Here is a 17587-nt window from a genome sequence, read left to right as displayed (position 1 = left end):
TGGTACTGAGTCCAACAAGAGGTAGATAACTGTGGTCTTGAGCCCAATTAGTTTATTCAATCTGACATTGCATGTAGATTACAAGATCTGGAAAATAAAATTATATAAACTATATATATATAATGTGTGAAAAAGAATGTTTAAAACATTAAGTAATAAAACGTGGCATAAAAAGTCACTTTTAAATGTTAAAAACCCTCTTTGTTTTTGAAGAAAAATAAATGTGTTTTTTTCCGATATTGACCAAAAAACAATTAAAACTTGCGCTTCTTAAGGAGCAGTTGTAATGTACATACTAATAGGTTTTACACTTGTTCGCAATTCCCACACTGCGATTTAATTATTTGTATATGTAAAGATCTAGGAATTTAAAGTTATGTGTTCTTCATGACCGATGCGGCCCATTAGAGAATAGACATATCGATTGAATATTTCATAAAATTGTTGACTGCAACCCTCATTCACTGTTTCACTTTAACCGTTATGCCTAAAGATGTTTACACGACCATAGGGCATCGGATTTTATGAGTCATTCTGGTTTGTCATTGTTTTGATGCAAAGTTATTTAGTGATCACAACAGAAAACACGAATTTGGAACGACACATTTTCGTTCGAAGAGAATGTAAGAACGTGTTATAAAACATTTGTGAAGGTAATGTCTGCTTTGGACCATGATATTGTAAAGAATATTAAATAATAGTTATGTGATTTTTATACATGTTTTATAACTTACTCATAGTCATATTAGGATACTGGCCATTTAACTTCCTATAATACAGGGAAAATTCTAATTAGATATTTTCGCAATTTCTTGTATTAAAATTGCCTCAAACGAATTGTAAATAATTAAATGTGAGATATTCTTGTGCTGGCTCACCGGTTGTGCCTTTTTGGTTTTGTTGTTTCTCGTTCAGTGTCATCATTACCTATTGCCTCTCTTGTTGTTTATTGAATTACAGCTTTACTGTCGACATTAGTCTGCCTGTGCTCTATCAAATGTTTTTAATCAGTATGGTCAACACACTTTGTTTCAAGGGTTTTGCGACCCAGATTTGTTTTGTTAACACAGATGTCAATCTCCATTTAAAAGCATCTACAATATCAGAAGTGTTCTGAAAATCACTCAACATTTTATGTCAGAACAATGTTTTTATTCATTTGTTATTAAAATCCACTGAAATCTTTATTGGTGAGATTTTTGGACGCAAAAAGGGAGCAATTCTCTCATTGAAAATCTGACAAAAAAACTCTTGTGTCATCTGCCTACCCGTGCCGGAATGGGGTTCCTTTTGATAGGCTGTATTGTCTGGTATTCAAGATAAAAATTAAAAGCTACTATATTCTACATCAAAAGATAAATGGGACTATGTATATTATCAAATATATTTCCTAAATGCGTACATAGTTTTTTAAAAGGAATATTTTAATACATTTTTAATGACAATGTCGAAGAACTGTATCTGACAACTTAAAAACAAAAAAAAATAGCACTTATCAAGGACAATCAATGTGTTATCTATTTAGAAAAAAACAGGATCTTTAAAAAACCTGGTTTCCACCCTCTCCACATCCTACCCCCACACAAACTAGATATCCATTCTTGATACAAACACTGGTACTATGATAGGAACCTCTCATCAATTGATATATTCTTACTTACCTGGATTGCAGTTATTTACATTGATAGTTGTAGCTGTTTATTTAAGGAATGAATTGCGGGATTGATGTCATTATCAGGGTATGAACACAATTGGGCTGGTCAAAGTGTGTGGAGTCCGAAGGACTGTCTCTTGTACTGGAAAGGTAGAAATAGTATGGATAAATAAACCTTTTAAGATAATGCAATAGGACAATGCCACACTAGACTACTTCTCTTCCAAAGACTAACCATCTTCAACTAGTGTACTGGACTTGCTGACAGACGAAATATCACCATTTGGCATGACTTTCATTGATCTAAACTCTGCAACACTGGAGTCTACTTCATGTTCCAAAGGAGAGAAAAGAAAGAATCAGAAAAAAACACAATTGTTTTTGTAACATCTCAATTCTGTAGAATTTATACTATTTAGGCATATATTATTTGGTCTGTTTCAGTGATAACGATTTATGTAACTACGAGCTGAAATAAATACTGGTTTAACCAAAGGAAAATTCAAACTTAACTTTGAATTAAACTGATGATGGGACTATTTCCAGGTGAATGTAGTTAAGTGACTTGCTCATGGTTTGTAAAAAGCACTTTTTTTAATTACGAGATAAAGTGTGGCAAATCATAAGGAGTGTTACTCTCACTGATTGAACGTTTTGACAACTGTTTTATTTTTTGTCTTGGAACTAGCCATTTTTTGCGAAAGTGCATGGAAACCAGTGATATAAGACTGCTGACAAAAAAAATGATCACAGACTTTTATATTTAAGTTCAAAAATTGATGTTTTATGCATTTTTCTTAAACCGTTTAAGCCATAAAACATTAATTTTCGAACGGAAATATGAAAATCTGCGATCTGATCATTTGTCAGCAATCTTTTATCATTGGTTTGCAGACATTTGCTCTTTCCAAGACAAAAAAACACAAAAAAGTTGTGAAAACAGTATATCTGTGAGAGTGCAGCTTTAAAACAAAAATACCAAAAGCTGGAATCCTTCCGCAAATCTTGATATATGCTCAAATATCGTCTTTGAAGACCACACTTTTCATCAGTGTTTATACACAATGTAGTATCAATGTATCCTCAAGTGGTCAACATATATCTAATAATTTTATTAAAGTCCTGAGGGCCATGTGTTTGTTTTTTCTAGACTTTACCGGCGTCGATTCGAACCCCACTAAAACCAAAATGTTTTTTTATGCTACAACTGTATTTTTTTTCTGCAATTAAATTATAGAGTAAAATAATGATATAATAAGTGTTTTTAGATACATTACCGGAAAAACTAATATTTGGTCCAAAAACATGAGTGAGTCACTTTAAGCTGCACTCTCACAGATTGACCGTTTTGACAACTTTTTTGTCTTGGAATGAACAAATCCTTGTGTAAATATCTGTAAACCAGTGATATAAGACTGGTGACAATATATCAGATTGCAGTTTTTTGTGTTTGCAAATTGAAGTTTTGTGGCTTAAAGTGTTAATAACGCTTTAAGAAAAATGAGTTTTCTTCATTTTTGAATGTAAATATGAATTTTATAACAATCAGATCCTTTGTTGTGATTATCTATAGATTTTTGACTCATGCTTTGTTACTTTCAGAGTGTGATGGTTTTCAAAATATTAAGGCTTGTTTCCTAGCTCAGCTACCAGTAACTATAGGTCACTGAGGTCAAATGAATATCAATTATCCCATATACATTGAAATATTTGACAAGCTACATAACTTAAACCTATGAATGAAAGTCTGCTTGCTGTTTTTGCCCTCAAGATACAAGTAATTTCATTCATATTCTTCACAAATATGGTACATGTTTATAATGTAAAATAAAATTAAATAGTGATTTGTGTTAAGGGCAAGTTTAAATGTATATGTTTTTTATCAATATTTTTACTTTTTACTTTTGTGGTTAACCATATATTAATGAATAGGTGATGATTATAGTGTTGGTTGAATTGGTTACTACTGCAGTTTGTGAAATATAAAATTCTTGGAAAAAATTGTAAAGCTTGCAAAATACTAGACTTTTATATTAACTAAAATTTCAGGGTTAAATGAATTTGTAAAAACATGTATATCAAAATATCATTGTTGTATTTCGAGCATGACCTATATTTTATAAGCTAGAGAGTGTCGTTATTGCATGTTTTATTATTCAGTAATGTGGATGAAATTACGTTTTTATGTGTGTCATTGAGTCATCAGATACTAACATACCTAGGTAAATATGTGCGTGAACAGTACTTGTGCCGTAGGTATAATTGATTGCGGTAAGAAATCTGGTGACGTGAGTTTACAACAATAACAACCACCAGTTGCTGGTGATTACCAGTAATTATTATTTTATTTAAATGAGTTTGTGGAATGTTTTCTCATTCTTGTGTTCTAAATTAAGTTTTGATAATCAACATAGCTCTCAGGATTTATACTTGATTTATATATAATACTATTAATTTGTGTTCAAGTATTTTAATGTGAATTTGAAATTCAATGTGAACTGCAAACATTTGCAATGAGTGCTAGATTTGTGTATATAAATGTAAGTATTTTTTGGAGAGGTAAAATTTTATTCTTCTTAGAGGATGATCATTACATGAGTATTTATTTCATGCTTTCCAGTGATTTATAGAGATTCATCAGTGATAAATAAACATGAAATTTGACTGTTTCAAATATTGAAATAACAATTTCTCTTTTGATATTTTTCACTTCTTTGAAAATTTATCTGGCTCTCTCTCTCTCTCTCTCTCTCTCTCTCTCTCTCTCTCTCTCTCTCTCAATTTAAACATCAACATGCACAGGGCTGATTTTAAATTTTTTAAATTGATTTTAAAGATGTCGTTTCTGACGTGACATTTAATACATTTGCATACAATTTTGCGCACTTTTCTGAAAAACTTAAGTTTACTGTCATTCCATAATTATGCTTTTTGGGTTTATAATAAAATATTAAGATTGTTTCATTGCAAGATTGCTATATATTTCACCTCGTAAACACCAGAAGTGGCTATTTCACTGTGGCTATTCCATTTGTGAAATGTTGATTTTGATGCTCACTCAGTAAATATATTAGGATCGGACACTCAAACTTGATTATCCACTATTTCTATTATGTGATGTAATTATGTAATGGCTTGAGCTTACTGTCACTGTATGTAAATTACTGGTATGTAGATGTAGGGCTCATTATTTACCAGAACTCTATAATGGTGTTCAAGATGTACATGATGTCACCCTAGTGCAATAACTTAATAAATGTATATAGAAATATAAATAGATGTTGAGTTCTTGCATTAAGATGACAATTATTGAAATGTGTGATTGGTGTTACAAGGTATGCTGTCATCAATATAAGAGAGGGCGGGCCAGTGACAGTCAATAATTAGTCTTAAAAATAACAATAATTATCATCAAACAGCACATCATCTCAGCTGTTACTAGTTGATTTGATGCTTTGACATCTTGACAAGAATTGAGACAATGTTGAAACATTTGTGGTCTTACTGATTATCTCTAGTACATGTATATGTCTACTCTATGGAATGGATGAAATAGTAACGTTATATGACATTTTACTGTTACTGGAAATAAAACACTTCCTGAATATCAAGCGCAAAAAATGGATATTTGCCAAACTACAAAGAAGTAGCAGAACTTGTAATGTTTTTGTGAGTGTTATGATGACTATTTGTTCATGGTTTTGAGGACTGATGGACAACTTTGCTCGACAACCTGCAAATCATATTACCAATATCTAGAGGTTTTCGCTATTCAGAAACATAGTTTTACTGTACAGTCCATAAAAAGGGACATTAGCATGTGGTATTGATTTGTTTCCAAAATAATTTTTTTTATCAGGAATCCATATCTGGTTTGTTTCAGGGCTGGTGTGTGTCAGTGGTGACATTTAATTAACTAGAGTGGGTTTTACTTCCATTTTGGTTGCAGCAGGCTCCGACTTTGGAATAAATGTAATTTAAAAAATATCCTGTGGAAAAAGGATGGATTTTGCTGGTATCAATTTAAAGATTATATACAGGGACACGCTTATGCTTCTTTGCCTCTCCCCTATAAATGGGGAGGTATATTGTTTTTGCTGGAGTTGTCTGGCCTTCAGTCTTGAGTTGTCTGTTCATCAGTCTATCTGTCCGTCAATGTCTGCTCCATATCTGTTCAAACCCCTGAGGGATTTTGAAATAACTTGCCACAAATGTTGAGACGATGTGCAAAGGGAATGACATCAGTTTTTTATTAGAAAAAACAAACGTCTAGTTTAATAGTTTAATCAATTTAATCATGATATTCAGTGTTTAAAATACCATGCCACAGCTTAAAGTTATGTTTACATGTATCATTTAATAGAGTTTTAGCCCAGTTTTAAATAGCATAGGATGCTTTGAAAAGGGACAGGGTGCTATTAAAAGGGAGAAAAGGGCACATTGTTCGGGGCTGTGAAGATATTGAACATTATGAATTTGACATAAAAGTGTAGGAATTGAGTTTTACTGAAATAATATTAGATTTTAAATGCCAAATATGTAAAGTTTAAGTGCACTTATATATTTAAACTGGGTGCTGAAGATGGTCTCCAAAAGGGCAGATTAGGGTGCTACCAAGGGTGCGTCACCCTCCCATTACTCTAGCTTAAACCCTATTAATTCAATTTGAAATGTGATGTTCACACAGTAGCTGTTGGTAACAATCATTTTTCTGCTCTTTTAAAGAAATTTGAAAACAACATTATTCATGACAACTATCTTGTTAGTTGGAGCTCTAACTTCCTTATTAAAACAATAAATATTTACATGTATAACTAATACCAAACTTTTGTGATGATGTGGGTTGAAAGTATTGTCATTTGATATTCATATGTTCAGAAGATTCATGTTCAACCAATGATACCAGTTTATGAGCTCATTTGTTATAATAGGAAGAGGCTATTTATCATTGTATATTATATTTTCACATATCTACTTGGACTTCATGTGATTAACCATTTATAAGAGGTTACAATCTTAAATTGAATGAAAAGGATTGCATCGAAATCCTGCAAGTTGCATACAATGAACTTGTAAGGGTTTATAATAAGACTTGGTCATTTTTTCATTGCAGGTCTTGAGCAATAAATTGTGACATCAATGTGCTTCTACTTAAGTTATGCATCACTAGCATACATTGGCTGCCGGAGTAAACGGTTACATACAACCTTTTCAAGCTGGCCTCGGCATCCAGGCTGGACGGAATTATGAGTGACCCGGAAGAGATCACAATAATTGGTAAGAAACAATTTATATCTATTCCTGGCCTATTATTAATTTTTATTGGCATTTTTACTGTTATTTATGTAAGGAAAAGAATCAATCACATGTTATGATGTAACACATAAATGTAAAATGTTGGTGCTGTTTTCTTTGACCAAATGTGTTTGAAACAAGATGTGCCTACATCAGTCACCCCTTATAAATGCCTTTGTTATTCAACCATAAAATAAGTAACTATGAGGGAAATTAAATGTGCATGTACATTGTACTATAGAATTTTCATTTCATTCAGTATGCAACAATTTTCACTGAAGAAAGTGATATAAAAGTGTTTCACATCAAAATTAATTGTGCAAAACCGATGGCAGTTTTTTATGTACATAAACAATGCATCTCTGTTGAACCATTACGTTACTCTTTGTCAATCAATCAGTTTTAAATGGAGACATAAATGTTTACAATATTTGTACATATTGTTAAAAGTTTATAGCTGAGATCATTATTTATTCAGTAGAGCAGTTTTTGTGGCCAAATGGTTTATGGTTAACCCTATATAGAGGATCTGACATGCGTTGTCATTTAATACCAATTTTTATTAAACGAGTTCAGGAAAACTGTTAGTTAGCGAGCCTTTGGCGAGCTTACTAACAGTTTTCCTGGACGAGTTTAATTAAAATTGGTATTAAATGACAACGAGTGTCAGATTCTTTTTATCACATGCTTTTTGTGTCGCCTGAAAAGACGACATATAGGGGTTACTTTTATCGGCGGCGGCGTCCGCGTCCCATTTTCGCTTGTCCGGGGTATATCTCCTAAACTATTAGTGGTATCAACTTGAAACTTCATATGTACATAGATCTAATTGAGGGCAAGTGCAGTGCACAAGAACTGTTGCTCTTGCTTCCATATTTTTTAGAGTTATTGCCCTTTGTTATTTTTCATGCTTAAAGTTTTGTCCGGGGCATATCTTGTACAATATAAGAGTTATCAACTTGAAACTTCATATGTAGATAGATCTCATGGAGGGCAAGTGCAGTGCACAATAACAGTAACTCTTGCTTTCTTAGTTTTAAAGTTATTGCCCTTTGTTAATTTTCATGCTTAAAATTTTGTCCGGGGCATATCTTGAAGAATATAAGAGGTATCAACTTGAAACTTCATATGTACATGGATCTCATTGAGGGCAAGTGCAGTGCACAAGAACTGTTACTCTTGCTGCCATATTTTTAGAGTTATTGCCCTTTGTTAATTTTCTTGCTTAAGTTTTGTCCGTGGCATATCTCGTAAACTATAGGAGGTTTCAACCTGAAACTTATTCTGTAGGTATATCTGATCTGACCTACACTTGAAAGTTAAATGGCAACATCATTGTCTATAAATGAATAAAATGCCAATCTAACAGCTATAATGTCGACAGTAAATAATTCGTCAGGCGACACATCCGACTCGCGGAGTTCTAGTTCCGGTATAAAATGGCAAAAAAAAACCCTACCTGTTTCACCTGCGATGCTGATGAGCCGAATATCACCAAGTGTTGTCATTTCCCACGCTACATGCATTGCAGGAATGTAGTACCAGGATTTATTTAAAACAGCATATATACCCGATCGTTTTAATTCCGTTTATTTAAGAATGCATTCTCAGATGATATCCAGTAAAAATCACAATCTAAACACTTTAATTTTAACGAAATCTTTCTTTCTGTTATACCGGAAGTTAACATAAACATCATGATGTCAAGTAGTAGATGTGACATCATAATGTTTATGTTCATTTTCGGTTAAAATAAACTAAATTTTGGACGCTTTTAAATTTGCTTTTTCAAGATATCAAGACGACATACTTTGTTATCCTCTTAATATTTAGAAAGAAATTCAACTACTCTAACAAAACAAATATTTATTATAGAAATAAAATAAGAATTGAAGGTTTGGTATACAGGAATATTACCAATTAGCAGTTCCTTTTTGCCAATTAACTTTTTATATAAATGCGGAGCAATATATATTTTCTGACCAATAGATGAAGAGCAATGTTATATTACACATGTGTAATATAAAAAAATACGTGATGGTTATATTAAACCGGAAACAAGGTGTAGCATGTGATAAACAATAATTTTATTAAATATGAAAGTGTTATTACATTCACCCTTTAATGGCTTTATTTCTAAGAGATATTAAAAGTTATAGCAAACATGCTGCAACAGTGTAGGCTCAGTGATTTTAAACTTTATTACAGAATGTATCCGCTTTCTAAGAACTAAGTGGCTATTACAGCAATTATAAACAATGACTAAGTCTGCCTTTCATGTAAAGCAAACTTCAAACCAAGCTTTTGGTTTATAAAGCCTTAAATGAAATCAACTTGTAAACAGCCCTCATAAAAATTCCTGAATAGATACAAAAACAAACAAATGTGAGTAAACTGGGGGGAATTAGAAAGGTAGAGAGGACAGTCAGGCTGGTGATTAATGGGAGCTTCACTCTTGTCATCCACATTACTCTGAGTGTCTATGGGTGCAGTGTACATGTACAGCATAAGTGTACTGTTAAGTGCAGCTGGTCACGTCAAGTCAGTGTCTCCCCTTGTGTGTAACAGCTACAAGAACATGTTTAGGACAAGGAAAATAAGAGTTATGTAACAAACACATTGCCGTGTCAATTGGTACTTGTACTGAACAGATAATGTAGCAGTATGATGGTCATACAAGTTGATTTGTTCAAGTCAATTTATTGAGATTAGGGTTTTATTTACGGTTGGTTTTAAATTATGTCTGGGACATTGAAAAGCTTTATGATAATGTTTTTGACAAAAAATGTTCAGAAATGTGTTTAATCGAAGTAATTTTAGTTTTCAAATGCCAAATATATGTGTGTGTATGTATTTATAATATCATCATAAGTTATTATGAAAACGAATTAATATTTGCAAGTCTTAAGTACTTAATTCTATGAAAGCAGAGCTGGTCTCCATTAGGGCAGAAGGGTGCTCCTAAAATGACAGAGCACCTTTCCATGACTCTTTAGCTAAAGCCTTGAAGATATTTGAAAACTCCCTTGGTTCAGAATACCTATGTCCTTATGTCATCCTTTATTCTTAAATCTGATTCTGTTTCACATTTGTCATTCAGCAATATTTCCTTACTTTCAGTGCACAGTGCAAAGAACCTGCAGGGTAAAAAGGCAGGTATGTGAACACTTGGTGAATTTGAATTGTTAATTGCTAAAATTCCCACAGGGAGTGGCATTTTATCTTTCATGCACGCTAATTGTTTCTTTACAGATATTATCAGCCTGACATGACATAATTTAAAAAGTTGAAATCCCGTGATGAAAACTTGTCAGGCAAAACCACTTAGATAAAACAAAAACTAACAACATTAGATGTTTTCTTAAAGCTAACACTGATATTATAATTAATATACAAAGTCATTATGTAATTTATTTATTTTTAAATATAACTTTAGTAATGATAAGTTTGTTTTCAAATACTTTCTACTCTAATACAATGAATAAAATGATCATAGATTATGTCCCCTGTTTCAGGCCGTAACAAGTTCTCTGTGATATTCGGGCTTGGCGGAACCAAGTTCCGTACACAGATTGTGAAAGAGCCCACGGGTAACCCAGACTGGAATGAGGAAACTGTTGTGTATGTGTTTGTTGGTTTTACCTCATTTTCAAATGCAAAAATGGTGGCTGTTGTTAAGTACATTACCTTCAGCATTGAGTGATTTTTACTTCAAATTTTAGATAGAAAAAAAAACCTTTTTAAATCACATGACTCTTTCAAGTCTTGGGTTGATGATATCCCTTGTCCAGTCCCAGTATTTCAAAAGGTTCTTTTCCTTTTGATTTTTTTTTTTTGGTATTTAAATCACATTTCAATTTTCCAATAGAGAAGTATATACATGGACGTTTATGATGTATGAATATACATGCATCTGAATATCTGATTTTCAGTGTTTTTGAATATTTGAGTTTGCCCTTGGCACTAGCATTAACTCACCATAAATGTAGCTGTACGATGAATCACAATGTATTGTAAAGCTTTTTACCACAGTAGCCTCTGCAGTAATTTGTTTCTAGTGTTGTTTTATAACTGATCTTAGAGGTTATGTTTGTTAATTGAATTTCGATCTCTTCCTGTACATGCACTTACTAGTGCCTACCTCTGAGTATGTTGGTAGTTTTAGTTTGGATCATCCACACATTTAAATCTATCATTTATTGTACATACAAATGTTTATCTTACAAAGTGTTCTCTTAAAAAGTAGTGACAATAGCTTTATCTTTCCTTTTTTCACATTTCTGTATACAACTTGTTCATGCCAAATTTGTCTTCTTTATTTCAGGAATGTGTCCAACATTCTTGACCAGGTGTTCTTCATAGTTACGGAGAAAGATGACATTCTTGGTCAGATCCTTATACCGGTCACCTCCCTGCGTGCCATCAAAGGCCAGGCTAAACGGGCCCCTTTACAGCCCCACAAGAAGTGCCCTAAGCCCACAGGAGAGATCATATACCAGTGCTATGTATCCAAGTTTGGAGCCCAGGGGGACCATGTGCCCATCATCAAAGCAGTTGGCTCCCAGGGACCAGAAGAAGTTCGACCCAGGTCGGCATTTCAACGATTGAAAAAACGTATGGCTTCTCCCAGTACTCAGAGGAGAAATAAGAAAGATGATAGTCCAGGGGGTAAAAGCCAAAAGTCAGGTTTAGCTGGTTTTAACAAGAAGTTTTCAAGGTCTATACAAGACCTGTTCTCATTTAACAAATTCAGTGCCAGTGATTCAATTGACATTGATGACAATGTGTCCGTAACTAGTTCTCAAAAAAGTAACACAATGAAATCAAAATATAAAAAAAGGTTTAGTCTTAGTTTTCTCAGTGTAAGTAATGATCTTGACAAGTGTGGTGGTGACCCGGTTATTTCCAGTTGTTCTCCCAATTCAGGGCCAATAGATCGGCCCACAAGAATTACTGTTGAAGGGAAAAATCTTGGAATTGGAAAATCTGATATCTTGTCATTAAAAGTAGCAGGATGTGACTGCACGGACACTATTGAGTTTGAATCATCCAGTAGGATTATCTGTACAACCCATTTTTGGAAGGTTTGCAAAGGTGCTGTGGTGATTGACACCATATCAGGAGGTATTGGAACGCTAAAGGACGGATTTACATTCTATGAGGAACTGGATGCAAATGAAAATATGAGCAGCAATCCATTTGATAATGACATTGACAGTGAGGTGGATAAAACTGGTAACGACGGTGATATTGAATTCCACCTTGGTGGAAAAGAAATCAAGGTAAAGCATTTCAATGTTGACACAAGCATTTTTTATGAAGGTGTAACTTAATTACGGTATGTACATATTATATATAAACATTGCATTACTTCCAAGAAAATTTAATAAACTTTTATAAATTTCAGTACCGTAATAAGATTGTCATTTTGATGACATATCTTATACATGAACAATTACTTGCATGTATTATATAACAGTAATAATACTGATACACATGGTTTGTAATTTGTAATCATGCCAAGAAATTCATATATGTTTCAAAGTATTATGCTCTAACTTTACAATATTTGATTTCAGTCTGGTTCAAACACTGTTCCGCGTATTCGCAGCATTTCGACTGGTGCCCCTGACTCCCCGATGGTAACTTCCACACCGGCATCCCAGGGCAGATACGCGAAGAAGCATGTGCGCCGGGCCAGTGAGTCGGCCACCATTGCTATCAAGCAGACTCCTGTTGAACGTATGTATCACTTATTGGCATTTGAAGTGGCATAATTAGATCACTGGATTATTCAGGATGTTAACAGTTTAAATTGTTATTAATGAACTAAGATAGGGTTTGTTGCAAACACATAATATAATTTTGATAATCACAAATCTTTTATAACATTCACTTACCCAAAAAATGTCAAGTATTGTTGTCAATTGATGAATGGCCTACAATTATGTTCTGTTCTTTTTATCAGATGTGTCCAAAGAAGAACTTCAAGCAAGAATCCAAGAACTGGAAACTGAAAACGCTGGTAGGTTTCATCTGTAGAAAGTTTCTTTAAAAAAAGTTCTTCCCATTGGCTATTTGACTCAACTTTTATGGTTAAAGATTCATAAATATCAATGCTGGAGATATGAATGAGCAAAAACATTTGATATAAATGTCTATTTCAGTCATTGAAATTAGACTTTTGGATAAACAAGCCTGAATTCTTATACTTTTGCTTGGCATCAATTTTTTTGAACAAGCCCTGCTATATAAAATTCAGAATTTGAGCAAGCCCGAAACATACTTTACCAGTGCAGGGCTTGTGGGCTTGTGTTAATTTCGACCACTGCTGTTTGATTTAAAAAACAATGACTGCTCTAAGATCGTGAGGAAGCAGAAACATTGAATTGTATTTTAGTGAGAGGCATGACGATCTCTTCCAGCGCTTTGCGTAGAGATATGTTTGTGACTAACAAATTAATTGGGCTGGTTTACCTCTTAAAACTCACACAAGTCATGTACCTCTGGACATTATGGATCTACGCATGTAAACTAACTACAATATGATATATCCATAACAATATATAATAAATGCCAATTTGACTATCCATCAATACCGAGTCCAGTAAAGAAATAATTCATCTCATGTGTAATAAGATGAATTGTGTAATTTTGGTTTCAATAACCTTTACTAACTATTGATTATAGTGGCTTTGCCAATCATGAAAATATGTTTTTCTATGACACTCTTCAAATAAAATGCAGTCGAACACTGAAATCAAGAAATATACTCTCTCTGTAACTGTATGTAAATGAAGAACAACACCCACACATTAAAATAATAAAAACATCATACAGTTAATCAGAGTAACTCTATGTATGGTACATAAACACTGTAAATAACATATGATATTAATCCTTGGCAACACACTCTCTGGTCTAGAAATTTCAACACATAAAAACACAACCTGAGTAGGCAGTTTATATCTCTACTCATCTCTTATATAATAATTAAATATACCACAATGTTTTGCATTTGTATGATGCAAAATAATGATGACTTCATTTTTGTTTTTACTTTTTGGGTATATTTAATAATTTAAAATATCATTCCTTCATACCAACCTTTGATGACATGTAATCCGCTGGTATGTTTTATGAAGCAGTAGGATTTTAGAACTCAAAACTTTATATTCGTTAACTCTGTATCTGTTTCCTCAGCGCTGACCAAGGACAATGTAGAGATGAAGTCCTACATTGACAAGCTGGTGTCGAAGTGTATGGTGCACTGTCCGGAAGCACTGGCGCAGGATGATGATGAGAAATCAAAACTATTCCTGCTCTGAGAGCGTTCAAACAAGCAGTCGGGACCAACAATATAATTTTGTGGGGGTGAAGATCTGATGTGGCCTCTGGAGTTTTCTGAGTGATGAAAAAAGGGTTGCATTTTAAAAAATAACATAAGAACACAGCACATTCATGTATAATAGTGTTATGAAAAATATTGAACATTTATAATTGTATTTAAATAATTAATGCTAAATTCACTGAATTTTTTGTAAAGAAAATTCTTTCTGTGCCATAACAAACTTAAAAAAGCAATGACTTCTTTTAGTTAGTTATAACTTATATGTTCATGGCAGATGATTATTTGAGGGCATTTGGTTTTTCAGTATTTCATGTTTTGACTTCTGATAGATATTGACGGTTGAAAGCATTATCCCCCTGATCTGTTTCACTTTGGAGATATTCTTGAATCTAGAAGGTTCATCTCCCATGTTATGTAAATGTTTAAGATAAGCAGCATTTTGACATTATATTTCCATTGTTGTGTACCCTGAGTGTTTGAAGAGTCTATATTTATTCGTACAAAGAAAAAATGAAGGAATTAATTCGCTGTTATGATATAATACTTCTTCCATTGTTTCATTGGAGTAATTATTTCCTTTTTTGTGTGGTGTGCAATGTGCTATTTGTATGTATAGTTCAGTGATAAATGTTTTTTGATATATAATAAGTGGCCTTTATGGCATGAAAGTCCTTCTGTCTGCCTTGCATTATTCCCTAAAATGGGAGTTATATTATACAATTATATCATGTAATAATTCCTGTTACTTGTTTCATTGAAACGTGATATTGTTAACTTTATTTTTGTATTTGAATGTTGTCTGTTGTAATTTTGGTGCAAGCATTCAGGTCTTTGTAATTGTAAAGGTATTGCATTCGTGCAGGTACTATTATACCACTGCCATAGGTAATCAGTATAGTGAAGCACATTGCTTGCAAAGGGCTAACTCTACTATGTATATTTCACTCATGAAATTACATTTTAAAACTGAAAATTTATCCTGCAATGTGCATGTATGCTAGAAAAAAAAAGAAACTGCGCATTATACTTAATCTGTGAAAAATAATGTCTTGTCATTTGATGATGATATAATGTTTACCTTATATACCTGAAGTACGTTATATGGTAGTCTAACTGTGATGCAGAGAGATGGGATAATAATCAGATTTAAAAAAAAGAAGAATAATTGCCTATTTAATAACCTGTATACTTTTCATGTAGAGTTTCTTTTTCCACTAGTACATACAATATGTTTTACAATTCACATATACATTTGCATTTGAAAAAGGTCACAGAAAAACTAAGGGGGAATATATATCTTCTTATGTGATGTATTTTGTTTCAAGATTTTTACGTCTTGAAACTGGTAGTATCACTTCTCCAGACACAGCATTATTTTCTTTATTACCTTCCTTTAAATACAGGGCATGTGTTATACTAGAAACTTAAAAAACCCAACATCAAATTACTTACTGGTAACCAGTATATTTTTTTACCTCTTATGTTCCGGAAGAAATATGATATGAAGCATCCTATGCAACGATTTTTAGCTGTTAAAACATTGGTTAAAACTGATTGTGCCAAACATTGTTGAGGAAAAATTCCAGAGATTTGTTAATATTGTTTTGTGTGTGCAACAGCAGCAGACTTGCTCAGTAGTAGACCTGAAATCCACTTATGCAAGTAGAGGGTTACCTTCCCAAGCTGATATTTAACATTACAAACTATCAAAATATTGAGCACTGGATATTGTTTGTAGTGTTTTATTCTACCAGTTCTAAATTATTTACATGACTTCATGTGTAATGGGGATTATTTAAAGCATGGAGGGTTACATGTTGTTATGCACTTGAGTGTATTCCTTTTTATGGTTGATTTATGCGTGTAGAATTTGGCCCCCATATTTGTTCTTTGGGCAGTATGATTGTTGTCTATGGATGATTTTGTGCCATTAGCACAATTATTCCTTGTTTACTGATAATGTTAAGAATATATTTGTAATTACTTCTGTTTGTTAGCACATTGAGCATGTCAATGTTTTCAAGCATTGAATTGCAGCAGCATTAGAACTGCCCCAATCCACGATTGTCTGCTAAATGATTTAAGTTGCGGAAACACACACAAACCATCCTTAATAGGTGTATACATATCATGTGACTAAACCTCTAAAAATGAAGTGCCAGACTGCTCTTTAACAAGAAATATTTGGGTGTGATAATAAAATGAAGAACTACTTATGCAAATGTACCGCAGTGATACTTAACCTTATTTCAAACCCTTTTGAAAATTCTAGTCTGACTGTTGTAGTTGGAGCAGTATATCATAACATGGCCATTGTAGCAAAATTGCAATGTGAATGTGTTTTGTTTAGCTGATGGTCACACGTTTTGCCAAAAAAAAATACAGACATTAGTAAGACTTCAATGATTGTGGATTGTTAACACCCATTTTGCTTTTCGAAGAATGTTTGATAATTGGAAAATACAAATATGTGGTTAGATCAAGGCCAAACCAATTAAAAACAAATAAAACAACACATTTGTCTTACAGGCATTTATGATGATTAATAGCGAGTTGATTCATGCATATACTGATATGGTTGTGTTTGTATTGTCGCTCATAAGAACATGTACATATCATTGTGGCTTTTCCATCACATTCATGTATAGTATTATGCAGGGTTGTTATCCATGTACATCGAGTATACAGTGTAGCTCTATCTTACTTTATCCATATGTGTATCATGTTAATACCATGTATCGGAATATAAATGTACTTCTGTATTCCATTTTTCTGAACAGTTCATTCCAAGCTATTGACATATCATCTTTTTTATATTCTTGTTAAATAATGTGAAAATACAATGTATACCTTGCTTTATCTTTGTATAAAACTTCGGAAATGATAATGATCTGTATTTTAAGGTGTTCACCCATTGTTTTTGGGGATTTTGCATATTTATTTTTTTTAGATCTTCTTTCTTAAGAATATCAATGATATGTAATAAAAATATCAATGATATGTAATTCTTACCGTCTTGAAACTCATGAATAAGCTATGAATGTAAATGCTGTAGTGATTAAGATACTGAATGTGAGGAAAGATCTTTCCATATGTGTGTACATGATGGTTATTGACATTGAACTAATAAAAAATAAAAGAACTATTTGCTGGAAGTTGTTATTTTATTGCATAGTTTAAATGTGATTGTTTTGTGCTTTATTACTCAATCTCCTGCCTATTGTATGCTGAATAATATAAGACTCATCCACATAAAGAAGTTGTCTAGATGCCAAACTATGCCAAAG

General features: G+C 32.9%; 1 protein-coding gene across 2 annotated transcripts; it reads left to right on the top strand.

Annotated features, from left to right (window-relative positions):
• Positions 1–516: 516 nt before the first annotated feature.
• Positions 517–17447, top strand: LOC128228115 (uncharacterized). 2 transcript variants are annotated; one of them, XM_052939232.1, is made up of 8 exons: positions 517–653; positions 6768–6931; positions 10070–10105; positions 10465–10570; positions 11274–12231; positions 12529–12691; positions 12918–12974; positions 14153–17447. In XM_052939232.1, exons 2-8 carry the CDS (start codon positions 6901–6903, stop codon positions 14275–14277), a joined length of 1476 nt encoding a protein of 491 aa, XP_052795192.1. In that variant the 5' UTR covers positions 517–653; positions 6768–6900; the 3' UTR covers positions 14278–17447. The 2 variants fall into 2 exon arrangements, with proteins under 2 accessions (XP_052795192.1, XP_052795191.1); XM_052939231.1 differs by lacking the exon at positions 517–653 and adding an exon at positions 3987–4194.
• Positions 17448–17587: the final 140 nt, after the last annotated feature.

This window comes from Mya arenaria, chromosome 3 (assembly GCF_026914265.1).
Source record: "Mya arenaria isolate MELC-2E11 chromosome 3, ASM2691426v1".
Classification (NCBI taxonomy): Eukaryota; Metazoa; Mollusca; class Bivalvia; order Myida; family Myidae; genus Mya; species Mya arenaria.
Note: the sequence above shows the minus strand (reverse complement) of the source record. Positions and strands in the feature narration are given on the sequence as shown.

Coding starts and splice junctions, on each gene's coding strand:
- LOC128228115 (XM_052939232.1), top strand. CDS start 6,901: ATGAGTGACCCGGAAGAGATCACAATAATTG. Junction 6,932..10,069: donor GGAAGAGATCACAATAATTG/GTAAGAAACAAT, acceptor CCTTACTTTCAG/TGCACAGTGCAAAGAACCTG. Junction 12,692..12,917: donor CAAGCAGACTCCTGTTGAAC/GTATGTATCACT, acceptor TCTTTTTATCAG/ATGTGTCCAAAGAAGAACTT.